At 43.7% G+C, this 25,328-nt stretch overlaps 1 protein-coding gene across 10 annotated transcripts; it reads right to left on the bottom strand.

Moving 5' to 3' along the window:
- Positions 1–1,801: 1,801 nt before the first annotated feature.
- On the bottom strand, positions 1,802–25,328 carry LOC110489748 (serine/threonine-protein phosphatase 4 regulatory subunit 1). 10 transcript variants are annotated; one of them, XM_021562613.2, is made up of 19 exons: positions 25,185–25,328; positions 24,996–25,040; positions 22,840–22,975; positions 22,614–22,720; positions 20,181–20,323; positions 18,585–18,731; positions 17,987–18,094; positions 17,614–17,679; positions 17,111–17,269; positions 15,883–16,007; positions 15,001–15,740; positions 10,463–10,623; positions 10,055–10,336; positions 7,909–8,070; positions 7,429–7,529; positions 7,006–7,126; positions 4,502–4,630; positions 3,708–3,849; positions 1,802–2,991 (listed from the first exon to the last, which is right to left on the bottom strand). In XM_021562613.2, the coding sequence occupies exons 1-19, from the start codon at positions 25,189–25,191 to the stop codon at positions 2,828–2,830; spliced, it is 3,045 nt and encodes a 1,014-aa protein (XP_021418288.1). In that variant the 5' UTR covers positions 25,192–25,328; the 3' UTR covers positions 1,802–2,827. The 10 variants fall into 10 exon arrangements, with proteins under 10 accessions (XP_021418288.1, XP_021418289.1, XP_021418293.1 ...); XM_021562614.2 differs by having other exon boundaries at positions 22,840–22,924; XM_021562618.2 differs by lacking the exons at positions 24,996–25,040; positions 25,185–25,328 and adding an exon at positions 24,812–24,942 and having other exon boundaries at positions 22,840–22,924.

Here is a 25,328-nt window from a genome sequence, read left to right as displayed (position 1 = left end):
AACCTTATTCGTCTATTAGGAGGTCATTTCCAACATTCAATCCACTTGTTTAACTTAGCATTTGTTCTTATGCTGGATCTCACTCCACCTCATATTTGCTTAAACTTTCAAGTATTCATGCAGCCAGTAGGTCTTGTGAAACAGACAATGTTGGTTATTTGGGCCTGAAATGGTACAGAAGTAGAGCAATGCAGAAAGAGTGGGTTATAGGAGTGAATAGGTGTTTTATGTCAGCAGTGAGGTACTTTAACATTGGGAGGAGCATAAGGACAAATGGCTTTCTAGAAGCGGCACTGGCTTTGAATAGTTACTGTAAATGCAACAGGAAAATGTGTATATACACATCCCATTTTCACTAACTACAAAAGTAAAATATATATTTTGTGCAATATATTGAATGATAAACATTTAAATTTCTACATAAGTTCTCACAGGAGCATTCGATTCCTACAAGGAGCAGTCTTCCCTAACAGTTCCTTGTCATCCTGGGTGTTCTAAACCCGTTCACCACATAACCCCAGGTGTCCCAATCAGACGGTCCACTTCTCCCGAAGCGAGAAGAGGAAAGAAAGGGGAGGCGCGAGAAGGGCATGTTGCTGGCTCACATAGCCGGTGGGCAGTGCCCAGCTGGCGGACAAAAAAATAATTGTGTTGCCGGCTCACATAGCCGGTGAGCAGTGCCCAGCTGGCGGGAAACAAGTGTTGCCGGGTAGTCTGGAAAATCCCAGGCCTCACAAAGCAGCCTTTCTCCAATTTCTCTGAAGGATGGCTCTGGTCACGTGACACATCTGTTCTCCTGGCATGGAGGGCCTGCCAAACCTATAGTCGATGATCAGGGATGCGTGCAGGACAGGCAGAAATCCTTGTTGCAGCATTGGACAACAGTGCCATTGTGGCGGTTGTAAAAGCAGAGCGGCATTTTATGATAGACATGAGGAATTAGGGTTTGGTTTAGGCAAATTATCTCTGATAGTCAAAGGAAACTGGTTGATGGACATGACAGTGGTGGGTTGTGTTAAAGGCCTGTTTCTAACATGAGTCCTTTGTCCTGATCTTCTCCACATTCAGAATGTGTCCACATTTTTAGACAGGTGTAAATGATTGATGCTTTAAAATAAAGAGCCAGGGCTCAATTCAATCTGTAGTGCTGAATATCCACTCTAGAGCACAATATAAATTTAAAAGGCAACGTTCCTGCAGCGACTGCATATGATATGGTCAGCTCAATCTGAAATGCCCTTAATTTCAAAATGTACTACTTTATAACATGCAACTCCACAATACAGATTGGAATTGAGACCCTACTTCTGTAACCATCGTTTGACAAGTGTCGGGATTCAATCCAATTGCGGGTTATAGGCATTGTAGCTTTAAGGCAATTTCCGATTGAGCCGACATATGCAGCATTTACCGTAAATGGGATCTCCACGAACATTGCCTTTAAAAACCGCAATGCCTATAATCCACGATCTGATTGAATCCCAGCCAAGGCATGGTACCGGTTGTGCACAAAAATCCTTTTTAGCCTTAAAAAGTAATATTACTCAAATGTTTTGCATGTCAGCAGTCAAGTTGTCAAGATATTGGTTCTTTTAAGAAGTGTCTCCAGCCACATCACCATGAGAATTTCTTAAAATGTCCCAATATCTTGTTTTGCATGTCAGCAGTCATTTTGGGACTGTATCAGTGGACTAATGAAACACATACTAAAATATAGTTTGAGTGAAATTCCCCTTTAAGTCATGAGAAATCTGTTCGAGCCTCAGTCCCCATCCCTCTACACACAAACCAAATACATCTACAAGTTTTAGTGCCTGCTTTTTATTTCATTTCATGTTGAGAAAGGTAAAACAGAACAAAATTGTATCACAATTCTATTCATGATCAAAATGGAAAAAGGTTACTAGAGATATGTACAGGTAGGGTATAAGGGAGAGAAGGGAGGGACAAAGCAAAAAGGAGAACGGAAGGGGTGGGGGGGGGGGGGGGGTCGCAGTATTTTATTCTCAGGTTAAAATACCCCGTTTCAAGTGAGTGTGTGCTGACCTTTTACAATTGGATCTCTGCTTGCTTAAACACCGCAAAACAGACAGCCATAATATTAATAAAAAATACAATAGTTATTTTTCATTGACAACAGGACCCCCCCTGCATGCCAGGGGGTGGACCTCTGTCTATGGGTACAACAATGTGCTGCACTAGAGTTAAAACAATGGAGGCAGGAGCCCTGTATTCCAAACTGTGCATTTCCCACCGACAGCTCCCCCACTGCCAGGCTGTGATAGTACAGATGTTTTTTGTTGATATGCAGGATACAGTATCAAAAAGGAGGAAAGCAATTACAGAAACATTGTTTAAACATTTTGAGTTGGATAGAGTCATCCTGCTATGTGCTTCCATAAAGCTTGTGAGATACTGGCTTTTCCACTAAGTCGGGAGGATTCTATCGTGAGAGAACGAGAGGAGCCGGGGGGGAGAAATGGTCCTTATAGCTCCGTTTCCTGTGCGTTTCTTTCCATGCATTGTGTTTTTCACCAAATCCATCTGGACATTCAAGTATTTTCACGTTTAAGGAAGACACTTAAGGCTTCTGTGGCAAAAAATATATAATCAAACCACAAAAAAAAAAAAAAAAAATAGGTTGTAGTGAGTCGAGTTGTGCTGTACTGCATTGGGCAACTTGTGTTGTTGCGCAGGTCCTTTGCTTGTGGTTGTATGTATGGAAGTCTAAGTGCCCGTAGAAGAGGGCCCTCAGCCCCTACCTGGCTTGAGTTCAGTAGAGCAGATGGAGTGTGTGTTTAGAGAGATGGGTGGGAGTGCTCTGGGCTCAGTAGGTCGAGGAGGTGGTGCTCATGGCGTCCTCGCTGATGCGTGTACTCCCAGGATGAACGCTGGCAAAGTACTTGACGTCCTTGTCCAGGTCCATCTGCAGAGCCACCAGGGTCTGCTCCAGCGCCTCCTGGTGGGAGTTGGCAGAATGCAGGAAGTACTCTGCATGGGAGAACAGAGAAACATGGAGGACAGGTGTGATATTGGTTCAGCTGCCGAAATCTGGGAGAACATTAACATATGTTGTAACACTACAGATTGATGCAGTCTTTGCCGTGTTTCCTCATTGGGGATTAATAAAGTGGCTTTAAAAATAAAATATTATTCCTGCGTTACAGCAATCAATCAAATCTGAGTTGAGTGGTTCCAGGGTAGTGGTTTAAATTCCCGGGACCACCCATACGTAAAATCTATACACGCATGACTACGTTGCTTTGGATAAAAGTGTCTGCTAAATAGCATTTCATCATCTTTAGCTTTATCGTATGTTTATTTTAGCTTTAGCTAATACTATGCTTTGAGGGCCTCAAACTATAGACGTTTATAAGAAAGACCTTAAGACAACTTTTTAGCTGTGCTATTACATAGGGTGGTTTTAGTCAGTCTATTTTATCCCACTATATACACAAAGGTATGTGGACATCCCTTCAAATTAGTGGATTCGGCTAGTTCAGCCACACCGGTTGCTGACAGGTGTATAAAATCAAGCAAACAGCAATGCAACCTCCATAGTCAAACATTGGCAGTAGAATGGCCTTACTGAGTGACGTGTAAAATATATATTCGTGTTTAATACACAACAAATTAAGTCATAGTTGCTTGTTGTCCTTGTACTAACTATGGAATTGGTAAGCTCAACATGCCAGTGTTGCATGTACCTCTCTCCATCAGGCTCTGGCGGATGGTCTTGGCCAGCAGCACCCTGACGTTGGCCACGGGGTCAGAGGCCAGCTGTAACAGAGGGGCCAGCAAGTGCTCCGAGAACTGCTCCAACGACACACAGTCATCCTCAATTACCAGCTGACAGAGGCAAAAAGAGAAGGAGGACGGTCAGAGTGTGTTTGTTGAGAGCAAGAGAGTGGCAGAAGGTAAGTGTGTTTGAGACATAGAGGGAGCATGTGACCATGTGTGAGCATGAATGAGACCGAACAAAAGGAAGTGTGCACACACACACACACACACTTGACCTCTCGGTCGCACACACTCAGAGGCATCATGATCTCTTTGTCCTCCCACACAAGAGACATTGTGGGACGGAGAATGGGGCCATTCATTTAATCAAATAAAGTGCTTGGTACACTGTCAAGTGGGCCATTGAAAAACTGTGTCCTCTTCACTACCAGCGCCACTCCACTCACGGTATAATATTGTAGAATGGAAACTAAAAGGCCCGTCAATAAAACTGACCTTAATAAAAAAACGTCATTAAATCTTGGCAGATATCCCAGCAACGACCAGATGTCAGCAATGTTTTACCTGAGTGTCATGTTCTTACTTTATGAGAAATAAATACAGGCGAACATATTTGATTGTATTTTTTAGGATATTTTACAAAATCACCCTAGGGTTGAGCGAAGGTAGAAAGTCATGTTTTGTGGTTACTGGATGATTGTGTTTGATAGGTCAGGAGATGACGAGAATAATAACGAACATGAAGAGAAGATGTCCTCACCTGACAGACGAAGGTGAAGGCCTGTCGTCCCGACCACTTATGGGAGTGGCAGAACTTGTCCACCAGCTCACTCAGGAAGTCTGCCAGCAGCACCTGGCACGACGCCACCTTCCTGATGATCTCACTCACCTGACAATGCACAAAAGGAATACAGACATTGTTGATAGCTACTTGAGGAAAAATGTAATTTACTACGACATGTAGTTGTCCCACCTAGCCATCTTAAGATGAGTGCACTGAGTCGCTCTGGATAGGAGCGTCTGCAGAATTACTAAAATGTGTGATGCATGCGCACACACACACACACACACACACATACCCAGTCAAAGGTTGACACTCGTTCAAGTGTTTTATATTCACTATTTTCTACATTGTAGAATAATAGTGAATACATCAAAACTATCAAATGGAATCATGTAGTAACCCCCCCTCCCCAAATAAGTGTTAAATCAAAATATATTTTATATTCTTCAAAGTAGCCACCATTTGCCTTGATGACAGCCTAGCACACTCATGGCATTCTCTCAACCAGCTTTATGAGGTAGTCACCTGGAATACATTTAAATTAACAGGTGTGCCTTGTTAAAAGCAAATTTGTGGAATTTCTTTCCTTCTTAATGCGTTTGAGTCAATCAATTGTATTGTGACGGTATACAGAAAATAGCCCTATTTGGTAAAAGACCAAGTCCATACTGTGGCAAGAACAGCTCAAATAAGCAAAGAGAAACAACAGTCCATTACTTTAAGACATGAAGGTCAGTCAATCTGGAAGATTAAGAACTTTGAAAGTTTCTTCAAGTGCAGTCACAAAAAGCATCAAGCACTATGATGAAACTGGCCCTCGTGAGGACCACCACAGGAAAGGAAGACCCAGAGTTACATATACTGCAGAGGATAAGTTCATTAGTTACCAGCCTCAGATTGCAGCAGAAATAAATGCTACAGAGTTCAAGTAAAATGCACATCTCAAAATCAACTGTTCAGAGGAGACTATCAGGCCTTCATGGACAAATTGCTACAAAGAAACTACTACCAAAGGACACCAATAAGAACAGGACTTGCTTGGGCCAAGAAACACAAGCAATGGACATCAGACTGGTGGGAATCTGTCCTTTGGCCTGATGAGTAGGTGTGATGGTGGAGGTGCTTTGCTGGTGACACTGTCTGTGATCTATTTAGAATTCAAGGCCCACTTAACCAGTATGGCTACCACAGCATTCTGCAGCGGTACGCCATCCTATCTGGTTTGTGCTTAGTGGGACTATCATTGTTTTTCAACAGGACAATGATCACCTCCAGGCTGTATAAGGGCTATTTGACCAAGGAGAGTGATGGAGTGCTGCATCAGATGACCTGGCCTCCATAATTACCTGACCTCAACCCAACAGAAGGTTTGAGATGATTTGGACTGCAGAGTGAAGGAAAAGAAGCCTGTGTGCTCAGCATATGTGAGAACTCCTTCAAGACTGTTGGAAAAGCATTCCAGGTGAAACTGGTTGAGAGAATGCCAAAATTGTTCAAAGCTGTCATTAAGGCAAAGGGTGGCAACTTTGATGAATCTCAAATATAAAAATATATTTTGATTTGTTTAAGTTACTACATGATTCCATGTGTTATTTGATAGTTGATGTCTTCACTATTATACTAATGTAGAAAACAGTAAAAATGAAGAAAAACCCGAACCAGGTGTCCAAACTTTGACTAGTATTAGTCAATATATATATTTTTTTAAACACACCAAAAATATAAAAACGCAACAATTTAAGATTTTGCTGAGTTACATAAACTAAGGAAATCAGTCAAATGAAACTAATTTGATCCTAAGCTATGGGGCGCAGCCATGGCTGGGCCTGTAAGTGCATAGGCCCACCCACTGGGGAGCCAGGCCCAGCCAATCAGAATGAGTTCATCCCCCACAAAAGGGATTCATCTCAGACTTAAATGAACATCCAATTCTCTGGCAACAGCTCTGGTTGACATTTCTGCAGCCAGCATGCCAATTGCAAACTCCCTCAAAACTTGAGACATCTGTGACAATCAGTTGTGTGACAAAACTGCACATTTTAGAGAAGCCTTTTACTGTCCACAGCATATGGTGCACCTGTGTAATGATCATGCTGTTAAATCAGCTTCTTGATATGCCACACCTGTAAGGATTATCTTGGCAAAGGAGAAATGCTCACAAACAAGTAAACTTATTTGTACACAAACTTATTTGTACATATATAGAATTCTGGAATCTTATGAAACATGGGACCAACACTTCGTTGCATTTGATTTTTGTTCAGTGTATAAAAATTGACCAAAACATGAGATGTTCATGTGTGGAAGTGGTAAGGGGAAAATATTTATTTGAAATATAAATGGCCCAACATGAAAAGCTACAAGTCCATTTCAATTATATGATACAAGACAAAAAAAGAGAGACCAGATTTTTTTTCTTCACAGAAAGTCTGAAAAACAGGGCGGAGCCCATTTTGGAGGGAGCTGTCTGGGTGACGTACCAGTTTGTAGGAGGTCCAGCGTACAGAGGACACTCGGTCCGTACACAGGCTGAAGGACAGGGGACGAAGGTAGTCATACACATCCTGACCACTGTACAACTCCAGTAGCAGCACCAGCTGTCTGAGAACACAGAGGGGAAGGTCACTCACTGGTCAGCTTTCAAAAAGAGAGATTACCCAGAGAACCAAATGTCACCAAGAGTCAATCTTTCAAAAGGCTATATCTATGTTTAACTCTCACCTACACACAGTAAAGGAAGGCATTGGCACAACTGACGCTCCTCATATTTACTGTAGGTCTGAGAGCGCAAACAATACCTAGGGCTACCACCATTTGTCTGGGTGGTAAAGGTATGTGTGACAACTAAGTTCACAGGGAAAATCAGTGGATTAATAAAGTGTGGTAACAGACGGATAACCTACTCAGCCAGCTCTGATCGGAAGCGCCAGTTTCGGCTGTTGTCTGTAACCAGGAACTCCTGGAGCTGGTACAGGTATTTACGCCGCGTCTCCTGGTGCAGCAGCTAGAGGGAGAGGGACAGGGTGAGTGCTGACAGAGAACAAGGGAAGGAATGAGCGATAGAGGATGAAAGGGGGGTGGGGTGAAAGAAGCTCTTTGACCACACAGCAGAACAGTGAACTCTACACTGCATAACAGAAGATACTGCAGGTGTCCCTAGATACCATCACACACAGCAGCACTATTGGAAATATGAGCCATTTGGAACAGTAGAAACATTTCAGCTGCAGTCAACCAATTGATAAATCAACAGAAAGCAGGGATGTGAATGGGCCAACCACTGGGCAATGACAGGCTAGCTATCCATTCTAATAATACAGAGATCTAAGAAGACATGGTACTCTAGAGCAATATTCATTCTTTACACTGATCTGCTGACTGACCTTGAGGAAGTCGTAGAGGTGTTTGAGGACCCCTACCCGCACCTCGTCCAGGTCCTTGAGGAAGCTGTTGAAGATGGGCACCAGGTCAGCTGCTGTCAGCTGGTCCCCCAGGATCAGGGCCAGCTCGTGGATGGAGAAGGCCAGCGTCCGACGCACCTTCCACTGGGGGAGGGAGAGGGACAGATATTAGAGGCCAGGCAGGCCCAGATGTGTTAAAGGGTGTGTATGAGTCAGGGATTCCGTTAGCCGGTAATTCTTTTTTCGAAAAGCTGATCAAATTGACCAGGCCAATTGTCCGGGAGAAGAACAAAAAAAAAATCCACTGCGAAACAATGCTTTTGGCTATTCATCGATGGAAATACATTGACTGGTCATGCAATTTTTAAAAATCTGCCTATAGGCTCATTTGCATAATTTAGTGAGATTAAATTGGCACATGTACAGAATATTCCTTACGCATCTTATTTTATCATCACACACGTACAGAATACAGAGACCCTTTGAGCAGAAAATCTGTCAGCGCGAGAGCTGCTGCTACAGCATCTCAAACAGCAAATGCAAAGGCAACAGAAAACAGGCTTCATCACACACCAACACACCACTTTGCAATGAGTGAAAGGCAGTATGCATTTTGAAAACATATACTTAATTGTTTTAAACCTGAACGGTTTTACTACATACGAGGCATGTCTTACCTTGCTTCAAAGTAGCCTTGCCAAAATCAGACCATATTTGTGTAGGAAATGTTATTTAAAAAAAAACTTTCATTGTCCTGTAGCCAAAGGCACAATCCTAGTCGCATTAGCAACCCATGTAGCTGTTGCATATTAGGTACTCCTTTCTCTCTACATTTCTAATAGATATTTTCATCGGTCACATGAAACTGCAGCTCTTTTGAAGAGTCCCGCTAATTGCATTACGGAACGAACATTTGAGCATAGCTTACCGCCTTGTGCGCTTATAATGTGAATAAATAACAGTTTATCAACAATAAGATAAAGGTTCTGATCTACTGCAGACTAATTGTTTTTTTAAATGTAGCCTAGGCTACTGGTTGTATGAATTTGGGATCTATCATCCCACAACTGTCCCAAAGTCTGTTAGGAATAGGCCATTTCGTTCTCAACAAGCTGACCAATGGAATAGGTCAACTTTTCTACTGTGGGGGATAGTAGATTGACATAGCCTAGTGATTTTGTTGTTCATTACTCATCTTGTTGGCTGAGGAAAAGTAAATGTGGACAGTTATTCTAGTGTCTTCAAAGTGTGCATCAGAATTAGGTAAGGACTGGACATCGTTGCATCCTTGACATGTTCTGTTAATATGAATGACCATAATCTAAATCTGATTTCTGTCAGTCTAAACACTGTGGGTGGACGCCCTAAACGGGTTACGCACCCAATGCATATGGGTCCGGTAAATTTCTCAAAATGACCAGTAGACTAAAATGCTGCAGGTCAAATGTCCAGCTCTACATTTTCCTAACGGAAACCCTGGTAGGAGTGTGTGTGGAACACAGGGAGCGGCCAGGTGGAGACAGCAGCAGACGCATAGACAGGCCTCACATGGGTGGGGGAGTCAAGCCCTTTGGGCTACAGCACCTGAGGAAAAAGGTGGTCCTTTGCAGGCATGCAAAATCTGGGGTTGATGACTGAATGGTGAAGGGACAGGAGCTTGTTTTTGAGAACTGCAGTTGGGAACCCAACAAGCTAAAATAAGATCCACACATGGGGCTTTGGAGAAACACGAATTTAAAAAAAGGTGCTGGAGGAGCAGCAGAAATAAGTAAACCTGCCCATGCTCCTGTCTAGGTCCTGTCTCTGTCACTGGAAATAGACCAGTGACAGAGAGCACAGGGGATTACACCGCTACATGCTAACCACACCAGGGGTTAGTTCAGATAATGTAGAAACGTTGCCATTAGAGCTGATCTGAATAGAACCAAATCTACAAGTGAGCGAGGTTCTACACAATCTATGTACATTTCTATGTAAAAAAGTCCCATAATGTTGCGTTCTACTGAATGTGTTCACCGCCTTAGTTCAAACATTTGACAAGAAAAACACTTCCACTTTAAAACGTGTACAGTGGAATTGACAGAGGGCGTGTGTACGGGAGACGTAGAAAGAAAGAGTGTAGACCTACCTGCATGTCGGAGGCCAGGGTCTCGTAGGTATCCCGGAGGCAGTGCCAGTTCTGTCTGCCCAGGGTCATGGCCACACCGGGCAGGCTGTAGGCACAATGCTTGGCGATCTCCATGTCCACCGTCTGGGCTCTGGAAGGGTCTGTCATGGACAGGTACTGGTCCAGCAGGGCCTGGGGGATCACGTCCTGATGCTTGGATTTCTTCTCATCCTCTGGACTGAAGCTGCTGTCGCTCAACTCAGAGTCATCACCGTGGCTTATCTGCAGGGTCGAGGTTCGGCTCTACACAGATACACACCAAGATGAACCACGGTCAAACATGACAACCCTGTACCCTTTTCTCTAAAAGGCGTGACATCACCCCCCCCACCCCAAAAAGGTAGGTCTCCACCACCCATTCCCCCTCACCTCCATGTCTGAGTGGTCTCCTATGAGGGGCATTTGGTGCACTCCAAAGGGGTTGTCGTGGTGGTGTCCCCCCTTGCTGTCCCGGGGCTCCAGAAAGGCATCCTCTAGGTGAGAGTCCATGGTGGTGGCTCTCAGAGCAGCCGTCAGGACTTCCACTTGTGCTGCAGGGAGGGAAGGAAAGGGAGACATGGATGAGAGTGTATAAACTTTGAGGCCTGTGTGTGTGTCAGTCAAACAGGCGTTCTGTGCCGTATTTACACATCCTTCATTAGACAACAGTAGGCCTTCATCTGTGCGTCAGATAGCTCAGCTTTATTGTGTATCCAGTATTCCTAGATATTATGAAAGGTGTACCAAATGGGTCGATTCTGGGTCCTGTACTTCTTACATTAACAATATCGACTTGTCTGTACAAACTTGTAACCATCATGCCGATGATGCTGTTGTGTATGCCATTTCCCCCACGGTTGGCCCGGCTCTATCCGAAATACATTATGCCTATATTGTATTAGAAACACTGACCTGAAGTGAGGTAAATGCAGGTAAACTAAATGCATGTTCTCTAGAGCGCATAAACAAAAATAACTGCCGATTTAAGCATACGTACTTTGGAGGGCATCAGTATTGATCGTGTGCCTGCTTACAAATATTTGGGCATCTGGACAGATGAAAAGCTGTCTTTTAAAATGCATATTGATGAGTTAGTTAATAAGCTGAGAATCAAAATGGGCTTCTCCTATAGCAGGGTTTCCTAACTCTGTCCTCGGGACCCCAAGCGGTGCACGTTTTAGTTAACACTACACAGCTGATTCAAATGATCAAAGTTTGTAGTAGAAAGCAGATTATTCAGTCACCGTCGGTGCTAGACTATGGTGACATCTACAGTTGTGGCCAAAAGTTGAGAATGGAAATTAATATTTGTGTCACAGTTTGCTGCTTCAGTGTCTTTAGATATTTTTGTCAGACGTTACTATGGAATACTGAAGTATAATTTCAAGCATTCAATAGGTGTCAAAGGCTTTTGACAATTACATGAAGTTGATGCAAAGAGTCAATATTTGCAGTGTTGACCCTTTTTTTTTCAAGACCTCTGCAATCCGCCCTGGCATGCTGTCAATTAACTTCTGGGCCACATCCTGACCGAAGGCAGCCCATTCTTGCATAATCAATGCTTGGAGTTTGTCAGAATGTGTGGGTTTTTGTTTGTCCACTCGCCTCTTGTGGATTGACCACAAGTTCTCAACGGGATTAAGGTCTGAGGAGTTTCCTGGCCATGGAGCCAAAATATTGATGTTTTGTTCCCCAAGCCACTTGTTATCTTTTTTGCCTTATGGCAAGGTGCTGGAAAAGGCATTGTACGGCACCAAACTGTTCCTGGATGGTTGGGAGAAGTTGCTCTCGGAGGATGTGTTGGTACCATTCTTTATTCATGGCTGTGTTCTTAGGCAAAATTGTGAGTGAGCCCACTCCCTTGGCTGAGTGGGCTTTGGCTTTGGCTGAGGGATGCTTTACAGTTGGCATGACACAGGACTGATGGTAGCTCTCACCTGGTCTTCTCCGGACAAGCTTTTTTCTGGATACCCCAAACAATCAACCCCAAACAATCAGAGAAAATGACTTTACCTGCATCCTCAGCAGTCCAATCCCTGTACATTTTGCAGAATATCAGTCTGTCCCCAATGATTTTCCTGGAGAGAAGTGGCTTCTTTGCTGCCCTTCTTGATACCAGGCCATCCTCCAAAAGTCTTTGCCTCACTGTGCGTGCAGATGCACTCACACCTGCCTGCTGCCATTCCTGAGCAAGCTCTGTACTGGTGGTGCCCCGATCCCACAGCTGAATCAACTTTAGAAGACGGTCCTGGCGCTTGCTGGGCTTTTTTGGGCGCCCTGAAGCCTTCATCACAACAATTGAACCGCTCTCCTTGAAGTTCTTGATGATCCGATAAATGGTTGATTTATTTGTAATCTTATAGGCAGCAATATCCTTGCATGTGAAGCCCTTTTTGTGCAAAGCAATGACGGCACACGTTTCCTTGCAGATAACGATGGTTGACAGAGGCAGAACAATGATTCCAAGCACCACCCTCCTTTTGAAGCTTCCAGTCTGTCATTTAAACTCAATCAGCATGACAGAGTGATCTCCAGCCTTGTCCTTGTCAACACTCACACCTGTGTTAACGAGAGAATCACTGACATGATGTCAACTGGTCCTTTTATGGCAGGGCTGATATGCAGTGGAAATGCTTTTGATGGATTCAGTTCATTGGCATGGCAAAGAGGGACTTTGCAATTAATCTGGTCACTCTTCATAACATTCTGGAGTATATGCAAATTACCATCATACAAACTGAGGCAGCAGACTGAAAATTTATATTTGTGTCACTCAACTTTTGGCCACGACTGTATATGAACGCAGCAGCCACTTCCTTAAAGCCTTTAGTTTAGATGCTCTTATTATGGGCAAATTATTTAAACGTATCACTGCATACTCTACTAGATTGATTAAAAACGATTTAATACATTTTAGAATAAGGCTGTAATGTAACAAAATGTGGGGAAAGTAAAGGGGTCTGAATACTTTCCGAAGGCACTGTATAGATATATACAGTACCAGTCGAAAGTTTGTACACCTACCCATTCAACAGTTCTGTATTTATACTATTTTCTACATTGTAGCATAATAGGGAAGTCATCAAAACTATGAAATAACAAATATGGAATCATGTAGAAACCAAAAATCCCAATATATTTGCGATTCTTCAAAGTAAATAAATCACAGACAGTGGCACCAGTAAAGCACCACCACACCACCGCCATGCTTCACGGTGGGAACCACACATGCGTTTACCTACCCGCAAAGACACGGTGGTTGGAACCAAAAATCTCAAATTTGGAACTCAGAACAGATGTCCATTGGTCATGTTTCTTGGCCCAAGCAAGTCTCTTCTTATCGGTGTCCTTTAGTAGTGGTTTCTTTGCAGCAATTCGACCATGAAACTTGATTCACAGTCTCCTCTGAACAGTTAATGTTGAGGTGTGTCTGTTACTTGAACTCTGAAGTATTTATTTGGGCTGCAATCCAAGGTGCAGGTAACTAATGAACTTATCCTCCACAACAGAGGTAACTCTGGATCTTTCCTGTGGTGGTCCTCATGAGGAAATGCCAAGTGTGCAAAGCTGTCATCAATGTGCCTCCTTGAAGAAAACATTTTCGTTGAACACTTTTTTGGTTACTACATGATTTCATGTGTTATTTCATAGTTTTGATGTCTTCACTACTATTCTACAATGTAGAAAATAGTAAAAAAGATTAACCCTTGAATGAGTAGCTGTGTCCAAACTTTTGACTGGTACTGTATGTGCGCCTGTTTTTTGGGGTTGGGAGCAATCCCGCCTCGCAGGGGCTGTGGAGGCGCTTGCTATGCCACTGCTTATTACTATAAATTAAGTCGAACTATAAGAAATCTAAGATGTGTTAAATTACATCCAGCTCAGTGCTCCAGCTATTTGTTGTTGAAATAGCGCCCCTTCTGCGCACATTTGGTAATACCGTACACCCCCAGTATGGTACAGAAACAGTATGAAAATCTGGATCCCGCCCAACCCTAACACAACCAAGTTGAATATGCATTGTTCGTCAAACCAATGCATTTTTTACATGCCACTAGTGCAAGATCATGTAGAGATTTAAAGTCATGTGTGCCCCATTTTTAGAAACGGCAAATCTCAGGAGACTCCTCTGGAATTGAACTGCTATAATGGTATTTCCCACACAGTGGTGATCTGTAGTATAGGCCTGGCCTATTAGTTGAGTTCTCTTTCCATGCAGTATGATGGATTGCATCTACAGGCAGCAAAAGTAGGCTCACAAATACAAGAGGATTGCAGGAAAAGCCGTTTGTCATAAAGCAACAGCTTTAGTTTGAAGCTTCTTTCCAGTGCCTTTTGGTAACCTCTGACAAGGCCCTTAGTTTCATTGTGTGATTCATGACATTGATATACCGGTACACACCTCTCACATTTTTTTTTGATTTACTGCCTCTCAGTCCCTTTCAAAATCGGGCCCAAAAATATCCTCCCGTTTGTATTGTGTAGAATAGCCAGGCGCCAGCCGGCTGCTAACTTCAGTGCTAACCTCACATGCCAAAGCGACATCAAGGGTTTCCTTCCACCGATAACACAGTTAAATGGACTCGAGGTCCAACCTCTCAAAGCGTTGGCCTATAGCGCTAGCCTCTGAGCTCTATCACCCAAAACTACCTGTGAAACATTGCTGGGGTTAGCTTGGAAAATACAGGTTGTCACTTTATTGCCCAAGGGAATTCACACTCCATGACAACTTCTTCCTAACGGAATTACATACAGCCTACAACACACTAATAGCCACTGTCTCTGAATGGACACAACCCCACGTATTTCAACAGTGACCAAAATAACCACCTCGAGTTAAATTATATGGTGTTTAAGTAAGCAGCTTATAGCTGTAGTGTAAACCTCTAATAGTGAAGTAAAGCTTCATAGACACACACAAAGCTCACCTTTCACGTCAGGGTCATCAATATGAGGCTCCAGGTTTTCAATCAACTCTTCCAGCTGTTTCCGGTCCAGGACGGGTGCCGAGGCCTTAGTCTTGCCGTGACTGGGACTGGGAGACTCCTGCTGGCAACTTTCCCCATGCTGGAGCAGCTCAATGTCCAGGTCCATCTCAGCAATGGGCATCCTCCAGAAGTGGAAGGAGTTGTAGAGCTCCTGCTCTGGAATACTGTCCTGAGGACTGACAGAGGGGGATTCCTCTACTGGCTCAGACAAAGATGAAGGCTCAGATATGTCTGCTGGCGAGTCATCCTTCTCATTAGAGGTTGTGTGCTTCTCAGGTGGCTGTGGCTCATTCTCAGTCTCCCCTGAAGGGGCTTCCTCCTCCTCCCGAGCCCCTACTGTGTCGGAGGAGTCGGGGGTTAGCGAGGAAGGCTCCTTCTTGCTCTTCTCGCCACAGAGGCACTCTGGAACTATGTCGGCATCCTCGCAGCACGGTCCACCGTCTGCCGCCTGCTCCCCACCCCCCTCCTCTGCCACATCCACTCCTCCTACCTCCTCTGTCCGGCACAACACCCCCTCCCCCAGGTGGCCTGTCGAAACGCAGTCCTGTTGTGGACAACCCTCCTCTTGGTTGCCATTTGTGCATGCAGGCATGTCCTCCCCCTGCCTCTGAGAGTAATTCTCTGTGTTAGCCCTTAGGGAGAGGTCTGTAGTCTCCGGGTTCCGTGGTTTCTCCTCAGTACTGGGGGAGAGAAAGGAAGTTAGTTACAAACAAAGCAGTTCAAATCTCAATCTTGGTGGATTTTCTTCAGAATGAAAGGATCCAGCCATTCATGTAAATTCCCTTTTAGATGCCTGCTCAAAAAGGCCAACAATGGCTGCACCTGTTCTGTGGGTGGACACAGTAACACTCGCCCACCTCCCCCTCTCTGAAGTAGTGGCCCACACTGTTAGGGCTGGCGAACGTGGAGATGAACTGGCCCAGTGACTGGAAGGCAGCCTGACGCACCTGAGAGACACACACAGTAAGAGACAAGAGGTCCAGGAACAAATGAGTACGACACTTACTTACACTCATTTAGCAGACACTATTGTAGAGAAGTAGCCAAGCTGTGAGTTCAAATAAGAAGGCAGAGTGCTTAAAAAAATAGAATTAAAAAAACATCCTGTCAATTTTCCATAATGGTGGGAAAACTGGGCTAACTATTGTTAAATAATCACTACCACCACCAGGCCTTGCAGTAAAACACATTTTCTCTAAAGAGTTATTTACCTGCAGCATTAACAATGGCATTCTAGCCCCAGGTCAATGTTTAAGGCCTATGCTAAAAGTATTTACCAATGGAGGGGTATCCTACGAAGCAGGTTTGAAGAGTTAGCAAGGTAAACACATGATAACAGGTCATACGAAAGTGGCTGACTTTTAGGTCAGGTAAATTTCTATGGCAACAAATTCTTCAGAACTAACATGCTCCGGGGAAGGCTAACTCCACTTAACCTGAATGAAATGACTGAGCCATGAGTTGAGGACCAATGAAATCAGATTCCCTCCCTCTGACTGATTAAATATTTCATTAAATCAAAAAGGTTTTTTTGTATGTTAAAAATTACATCACATTACAGATTTAGTGATGACAGAACACCTTTTAAACTTCACGCACAGAAAGACCTTTAAGGAATTCAATCATTTTATCGGTAGGAATAAGGGAAAAGTGGTTGTGCATTAATAAGCACACCAAAGTCAGCACTTCAACAAGCCTATTTCACACCATCGCCTGATGAATTTGCAATATAACTTTCATTTCAGCACAAATTTAAATGTGGCACTGACTCGCCCATAGATCAATGTTCAGCATTGTCTCAATGAAGAGTTGAGTATTCGACTAGCCACGTGCAACATGCATGCACAGTTACAAGCCTGCTAGAGTGAAACGGCAGGCTGGACGAGCAATATCCACCGTCGTCGTACGGATGAAACCTGAACTGGAATGTCAAGCTAACAAGCTGGTTAGCTTTTGAAAACCCAGAGTAGATCTAGATTGCTTCGTAAGATACCCCCTCAGGTTGTGGGTTGCCAAATGGCAGAAATCCTCCTTTCTGTTGAGTGCTCACCCAACGGGAGGGGTCACTGATGAGGCTGATGAAGAGCGAGGAGAGCTTGGTCCTGCGCACTTCCTGCGAGGTGGACGAGGAAACGGTCATGAAGCACTCAGCACAGGCCTTCCTCACCCCCCACACGTTGTCCGAGCAGAGCTGGAAAAAGCGGGGCAGCTGGACAGGAAAGAGGTGGGAGAGAAAGGGAAGGCAGACATTTTTTTTTCAGTTAGTCAGAGCTTGAAATGCCCTTTCCTTGTCGCACAGGGCCAAGTGGAGTCTCACAGAGAGAGAGAGAGAGAGTCAATGTGTCACCCGTTACAATCAATGCCACAATACAGTTGCAACAGAGAACAATACACAGTGTGCAGAAAAATACTGACAATACAGTGGCAGTTGGGAACGACATTAGGAGCAATAGTAGCTTCTGACTGTCAGATTACTCATGTGAATAAACCCTGGTGTGACAAGGCTAACAAGTCAGTTGGCTGAGAATGAAACCAAAAGAGGTCAACATGTACCAGGAGTTCCTCTGTCGCATCTCCTCCGACAACACTGCAAATGTCGCCAAAGTTTGCTGCACAAACCTGCCATAAAACACAGAAAAAACAAACATCTAAAACATTGACTCAAAGCCCACGCAGATGTAACAATACATTAAACAAAATCGCTGAAAAGACCAATACTACATGTGAGAAAGTCTGAGTGTGTTCAGTCCCCATAGACAGTGGGACAACCACTGCCTGGGAGTGGTCTAATCCAAGGCTGTGTTCATTACGGCACACAACAGAAAGCGTAAAAAATTGTAACATAACAATTTCAGGTAGTCCCTCGTGTTTCAGTTTGTTTTCATCCATTTGGTGGCGAATGAACACAACCCTAGACTCTACTGACCTTGCGTACGTGGAACATCCTGCAGTCGCAACACATCTCACAGAAGCGGGGCAGGAAGAGGCGCTCGGTGATGTCCTTGCCCACCATGGGGGCCATCTTACAGATGATCTACACACATATGCAGACAAAAAAATCAAGTCTGTCAGCATCCTCTTCACACCGCATGGAAGTTTGGCCACATCACAAAAAGACTACCTGTGTCCTACGGACAGCCTTGAAATACTCTTGCCTTGCACTATCTGCAGGAGGACAAACAATTTGAATGCTGGCTGCAGCCTACCCCTGTATATCACAGCTATTGTAAATAGCAAGCCAGATAAAACAAAGGGGTCAACCTCATGACATAAAATGCTAATGTTTTAAAGTAGCATATCTTAAAGTGGCACACTGATTGCTTGGTAATATAAAAACATGTGAGCATCATGTTACGAATAAACTGCTCCATACTACATTTCCTCACACTCGTGCTTCTGAAATAAAACCCTATTCCCTATGTAGTGCACTACTTTTGACCAGAACCCATAAAAACGTACTTAAGTAGTGCACTATATAGGGAATAGGATGCCATTTCAGACATCTCCTTGGTCACGTGACTCACGGCCATGGCTTCTGTTTTGACGTCGTCGTTGCTGTCCGGGGCGGTCAAGTCCACCAGGACAGGGCACACCAGGGTCTCAATGTCCCCCCTCTCAATCAGCTCCTGCTCCAGCAGTACGAGCAGGGCTGCCTGGCTGGTCTTTCTGACCTAGGGAGACATCACAATCACTATATAGAAGTTATTAATAACATTAGTAAAATATTAGAGTTGCAATGAAATGTTTCTTTTCGCAGCTTAATTCACCATTCAAAAAAGTTAAATAGGGGTACATGTAACATGTGTCAATGGCCATATACAGGCATCTGAAAATTTGAACAGGTAAACTTAGCCAAAAAAGAAACGTCCTCTCACTGTCAACTGCGTTTATTTTCAGAAAACTTAACGTGTAAATATTTGTATGAACATAAGATTTAAAAAATCAGACATAAACTGAACAAGTTCCACAGACATGTGACCAACAAACGGAATAATGTGTCCCTGAGCAAAGGGGGGGGGGGGGGGGGAATCAAAATCAAAAGTAACAGCCAGTATCTGGTGTGGCCACCAGCTGCATTAAGTACTGCCGTGCATCTCCTCCTCATGGACTGCACCAGATGTGCCAGTTCTTGCTGTGAGATGTTACCCCACTCTTCCACCAAGAAACCTACAAGTTCCCGGACATTTCTGGGGGGGGAATGGCTCTAGCCCTCACCCTCCGATCCAACAGGTCCCAGAGGTGCTCAATGGGATTGAGATCCGGGCTCTTCGCTGGCCATGGCAGAACCCTGACATTCCTGTCTTGTAGGAAATCACGCACATAACGAGCAGTATGGCTGGTGGGTCATTCAGGATGAGCCTGCAGGAAAGGTACCACATGAGGGAGGAGGATGGTTTGTGCCCATAGGCGACCTTGTTGCCGGTGATGTCTGGTGAGGACCTGCCTTACAACAGGCCTACAAGCCCTTAGTCCAGCCTCTCTCAGGCTATTGCGGACAGTCTGAGCACTGATGGAGGGATTGTGCTTTCCTGGTGTAACTCGGACAGTTGTTGTCGCCATCCTGTACCTGTCCTGCTGGTGTGATGTTTTGATGTACCGATCCTTTGCAGGTGTTGTTACACGTGGTCTGCCACTGCAAGGACGATCAGCTGTCCGTCCTGTCTCCCTGTAGAGCTGTCTTAAGCGTCTCACAGTACCGACATTGCAATTTATTGCCCTGGCTACATCTGCAGTCCTCATGCCTCCTTGCAGCATGCCTAAGGCATGTTCATGCAGATGAGCAGGGATCCTGGGCATCTTTCTTTTGGTGTTTTTCCAGAGTCAATAGAAAGGCCTCTTTAGTGTCCTAAGTTTTCATAACTGAACTTAATTGCCTACCGTCTGTAAGCTGTTAGTGTCTTAACGACCGTTCCACGGGTACATGTTCATTAATTGTTTATGGTTCATTGAACAAGCATGGAAAACCGTGTTTAAACCCTTTATAATGAAGATCTGTGAAGATGTTTTACAAATTATCTTTGAAAGACAGGGTCCTGAAAAAGGGACATTTCTTTTTTTGCTGAGTTTATGATAAACAACACAGAGGGATAATGTAATGAATTGTCACACGCCTCCTTTACCTGGTTGTTCTGGTCAGCCAGGTATCTCACGACGATCGGTAGCAAGTATTTAGAGAAGGCAAACGGAATGGAAGGTCTGTTCTCTTGACAGAAAATGGCGATGTGAGGAACTTGCTCCATTAGCTCTGCTCTTACAGTGGGCTCTGAAAGAGAGAGGTCATCCAATATATATATAATCAGTAGAAAAGGGCCCAATGAAGTCTGAAGATCAAAGGCCCTTTAAAAACAAAATTATCTGGTTTCATCAGACAGCAGCACAAGTGCTCAACCATGAGTGAACCCTGGCTGGATGATGAAACCAGAGCCTTTGGTCATTTAAAAAAGGACTTTGGGGACACAATCTCTCCGGACAAATATAATGATATCCCCCTCTGTCCATAGGGAGGATATAATTTGTCCTGACAGAGAGAGATTGTCTGCAGAAATAGTTACATTTTCTTAACTTCTGATGTGAATTTAGGTAGGCCTACATTTGAATGAAATACATCAATCCACTAATAAATAGAGTAGAATATTTCCCAGGCTTGCCCAAAAGCACACCCACCTTTGAAACACTAGGGGAAACACTTTTTATTTTATTAACGATGTTCATGACGAAGTTGTTTTAAAACATGTCCACTGACTGACTGACTAAGGTCCCCTCTGGTCAGTGTACTCCAGGGTTGAGGGCACTGGTTGCTGTTCTAATGTAGGCATGCACAATTAAGCAGGGCTTAAGTTCTGTTATAATCTCCACCCGACACAGCCAGAAGAGGACTGGCCACCCCTCATAGCCTGTTTCCTCTCTAGGTTTCTTCCTAGGTTCTGGCCTTTCTAGGGAGTTTTTCCTAGCCACAGTGCTTCTACACCTGCATTGCTTGCTGTTTGGGGTTTTAGGCTGGGTTTCTGTACAGCACTGTGACATCAGCTGATGTAAGAAGGGTTTTATAAATAAATTTGATTGACTGGCTACTGCATTACGCTATCATGCCCTGCGCTTGCAAGGACACTGCTAGTCCACTATCCTACATTCAGAGAACGTACAAAAAAAAACTGAGTTATCCCAGCTAATAACACCCAATCCATTTCCTAAACCCTACCACATCCCCATGGCCCTAACACTTCAATGTCTCTCCAACAGGCTCCTGAACAGCTTCTATCCCCAAGCCATAAGACTGATAAATAGCTAACAAAATGGCTACACAGACTACGTAAAGTATTTGTCCCATGTTTCATGAGCTGAAATAAAAGATCACAGAAATGTTCCATACGCACAAAAAGCTTCTCTCAAATGTTATGCAGAAATGTGTTTACATCCCTGTTAGTGAGCATTTCTTCTTTGCCAAAATAATCCATCCACCTGACAGATGTAGTTGAATCAGCTTCTTGATATGTCACATGATCATTACACAGACGCACCTTGTGCTGGGGACAATGAAAGGCCACTAAAAATGTGCAGTTGTGTCACAAAAATGCCACAGATGTCTCAAGTATTGAGGGAGCGTACAAATTGGCATGCTGACTGCAGGAACATCAATTTCTCTACCATAAGCTGCCTCCAACGTCATTTTAGAGAATTTGGCAGTATGTCCAACTGGCCTCACAACTGAAAACCACAGATGATGTTAATGTTGTGTTAAGAGTGCCACATGGTGGCGGTGGGTTTATGGTATGGGCAGGCATAAGCTGCTGACAACAATTGCATTTTATGGATTTGAATGCACAGATATACTGTGACCAGATCCCGAGGCCCATTGTGAGGCAGATGCATATCTGTATTCCCAGTCATGGGAAATTAATAGATTAGGACCTATTGAATTTAATTATTTCAATTGGACTGGTTTCCTCGTATGAACTGTAACTCAGTAAAATAATTTAAATTGTTGCGTTTATATTTTTGTTCAGTATAAATATGGTATTGGAACTGATCCTGTATATTGCTTACTTTCTTTCTCATTTTTGTTCTACCTTATGTTATTTTTAGTACTACATTGATTAGTGTTGGATTTAGAGCTTGCAAAAAAGGCATTTCACTGTACTTGTGCACATGACATCAAAATTTGAAACTTGGATAGGTAGAAGCAGTGGTGCACCTTCTGCTATATTCCTTAGCATGCCTTCACCTTACAGATCTACAAACATCGAAGGGTTAGGGCCAAGGGGGGGGGTTGAACAGGGACCGGCTGTAAAAGTAAGGCCCAAATGCATTTCACCCGTTTGAAATGGCAGCCAGGTGCAGTAAACAGTCAGTTAAATACACCGCTCCATCAAACATTTATAGGCCTCTCTCTGCACTGGTGACCAGCTAAGGAGAACAGGCTGGCTACTTAATGACACAGAAATAGGGGCATGTCCAGAGCATGCAGACACACGACAGACACAGGTTTGGCGTTTTCAATTCAGTGAGCCGTTAAATATGAAACAGACACATGTCATTCAGCAATGGGGTCTTACCTGAGTCATCGGCCAGTCGGCCCACTCTCTCCAAGACAGTGATACAGTCCCGCTCATCCTCATTTACAGCTTTAAGTGTGTCCAACAAACTTCGTGCCACCATTTGTCTGGAATTCACACAATAACAAGCAGGCATAAAAAGGAACCATTTTACTATTATCCAGAATAAATGTAAAAAGTCTTCAAAGTGTGTGTTCTAATAATGTTCCATTGGATAGCTAGCTACCTGTTAAAAATGTTTTCGCTAGCCACGTATTTATCCAATCTTCCAAGAGGAGTCAGCATCTCATCTTGCGATACAAAGTCCAAGGCTGAAGGTATAATAATGATGTCAGACTCTGAGCTGTAGTCATCCACACCAACTATTAAAGACATTGGAAATATTGTGCATGAGAGGCACCCACCACCACCCAGACAGGCCGGTGAGTGACAGTGATGAGGAACAGCGAGTAAAATGACATGACGTGCAGTAGTGGCAGAAGCTTGGCAACAATGCTAAACCTATTAGCATATCAGCAGTAGTTAAAAGAATAAGGTCCAACAGAAAAAAGGGCACAGTGAAAGACATAATTGGTGAGAAGAACACATGAAATAGGCCTACAATGAATGCCTCTAAAAATGACAAAATGCACATAGCTTATGGGTATGTTGCACTATTAAAACAAAGCAATCCACCCTCTTGCAACACAAACAACTAGCTTGTACTGTAACAGTGTCTAGTTACTGCAATATGGCACTGCTGGCAGGGCATGCACGCTGACTTCGGTCACCAGCTGTGCGGTGTTTCCTCCAACACATTGGTGCGGCTGGCTTCCCGGTTAAGTGAGCAGTGTGTCAAGAAGAAAGCTTGGTGTGGTTGTGTTTCGGAGCACGCATGGCTCGCGACCTTCCCGAGTTCGTACGGGAGTAGCAGCAATGGGACAAGACCAACTACCAATTGGATATCACAAAATTGGGGAGAAAAAGGGGTAAAAATTGCAAAAATATAATATATGGCCCGACTGGGTGCGTCAATTTCCCACTTTTGCCAATCTATATTGAAAAATAATTAAACGCAACATGTAGCGTTGGTCCCATGTTTTATGAGCTGAAATAAAATATCACGGAAATGTTCCATACGCACAAAACGCTTATTCATCTCAAATGTTTTGCACAAATTTGTTTACATCCCTGTTAGTGATCATTTCGCGGGTGTGGCATTATCAAGAAGCTGATTAAACAGCATGCTCATTACACAGGCGCACCTAGTGCTGGGGACAATAAAAAGCCAGTTGTCACAAAACAATACAACAGATGTCTCAAATTGAGGGAGCGTGAAATTGGCACTCTGACTGCAAGAAAGTCCACCAGAACTTTTGACAAAAAATGTGATGTTCATTTATCTACCATATAAACCGCATTCAACGTAATTTTGGTGAATTTTGTAGTATGTTCAACCGGCATCACAATCACAGACCACGTAACCACGCCAGCCCAGGATCTTCACATACGGCTTCTTTCCCTCCGGGATCCTCGTAGACCAGCCACCTGGACAGCTAATGAAACAGGAGTATTTCGGTCTGCAATAAAGCCCTTTTGTGGGGATAAACTAATTCTGATTGGCTCCCATGGTTGCACCCCTGCCCAGTCATGTGAAATCCATAGATTAGGGCCTAGTGATCTATTTAAATTGACTGATTTCCTTATATGAACTGTAACTCAGTAAAATAGTCAATCGTTGCATTTATATTTTTGTTCAGTATAGCTAGTTATGTTTTCATACTAATTTAGTTTGGCTAGCAAACCAAATAATCCAAAATCATTAACATTCCACATCGGGGAGGTTCAGATTGAGGGACTAGAGTCAAATGGCCCTGAACGAATTTCATAAAAATACGCTAGTCTTTGAAAATAAATCAACAACCTCCCTCTGCTGAGGTAGCTAGCTATCGTGCACAGATGCCCGGTGGATTAGGTTTGGAACCTAGAGTGTGAGATGTTCAAAATCAAATTGAATACAAAGCAGTGAATCGAAACATGTAATACTGGTAATCTGCTTTACCTGAGCTAGATAGCTAGCCGTTTGAGAGATGCTAACTAGCCAATTAGCTTGCTAGCTAGCTGGTTAGTTTATGACCTAACTTCAGCGTGCGCGTGACATAGCGTTAGCTGTTCCAAAACGACTTTTGCAAGCATTTAAATGTATGATGTGAATATACCTCTTTACACATCGAAGAATAGATATGTAAGTTGTTAAGAAAGGTGACAGTCCAACACGTATACCCAAGGCCCACTCAGACGACCCACCCATGAACTCCATTGCCGACAGGGCAATTATGTAGCAAGCTAGTTAGTACCCCTAGCAGTAAGAGTTCCACACTGAAAACAGAGGGGAAAACTTACATCCGTCCAACTCCTCCTGTGAATCCTCTTTGAGCAAAGATATATCTGTAAAAACAACCAAAAACGGAATGAAAGGATACTCAATCGATAGCTTAATTGTACTTTCACTCGAAACTTTTAAAATATGTGACGGGAAAAAAGTGTTAATAACGCATTTTCCCGAAGCTAATGTAAATAAAGGCTACGTACCCGCCATCTTGTCCTGGTCCTACATTTAAAGTGGTATGGGCAGACGAGGCTTCAACTGGAGAGGGAGAAAATAGGAGCCGCCGTTAAAAACTGAACAACGAGCGGTTCGGATAGTATCAAATCCGTGAACAAATCACCACTCCA

The sequence above is a fragment of the Oncorhynchus mykiss genome, chromosome 15, assembly GCF_013265735.2.
Source record: "Oncorhynchus mykiss isolate Arlee chromosome 15, USDA_OmykA_1.1, whole genome shotgun sequence".
Taxonomy (NCBI): domain Eukaryota; kingdom Metazoa; phylum Chordata; class Actinopteri; order Salmoniformes; family Salmonidae; genus Oncorhynchus; species Oncorhynchus mykiss.
The sequence above is the reverse complement of the archived record's forward strand: the minus strand, read 5'-3'. Positions and strand labels throughout refer to the sequence as shown.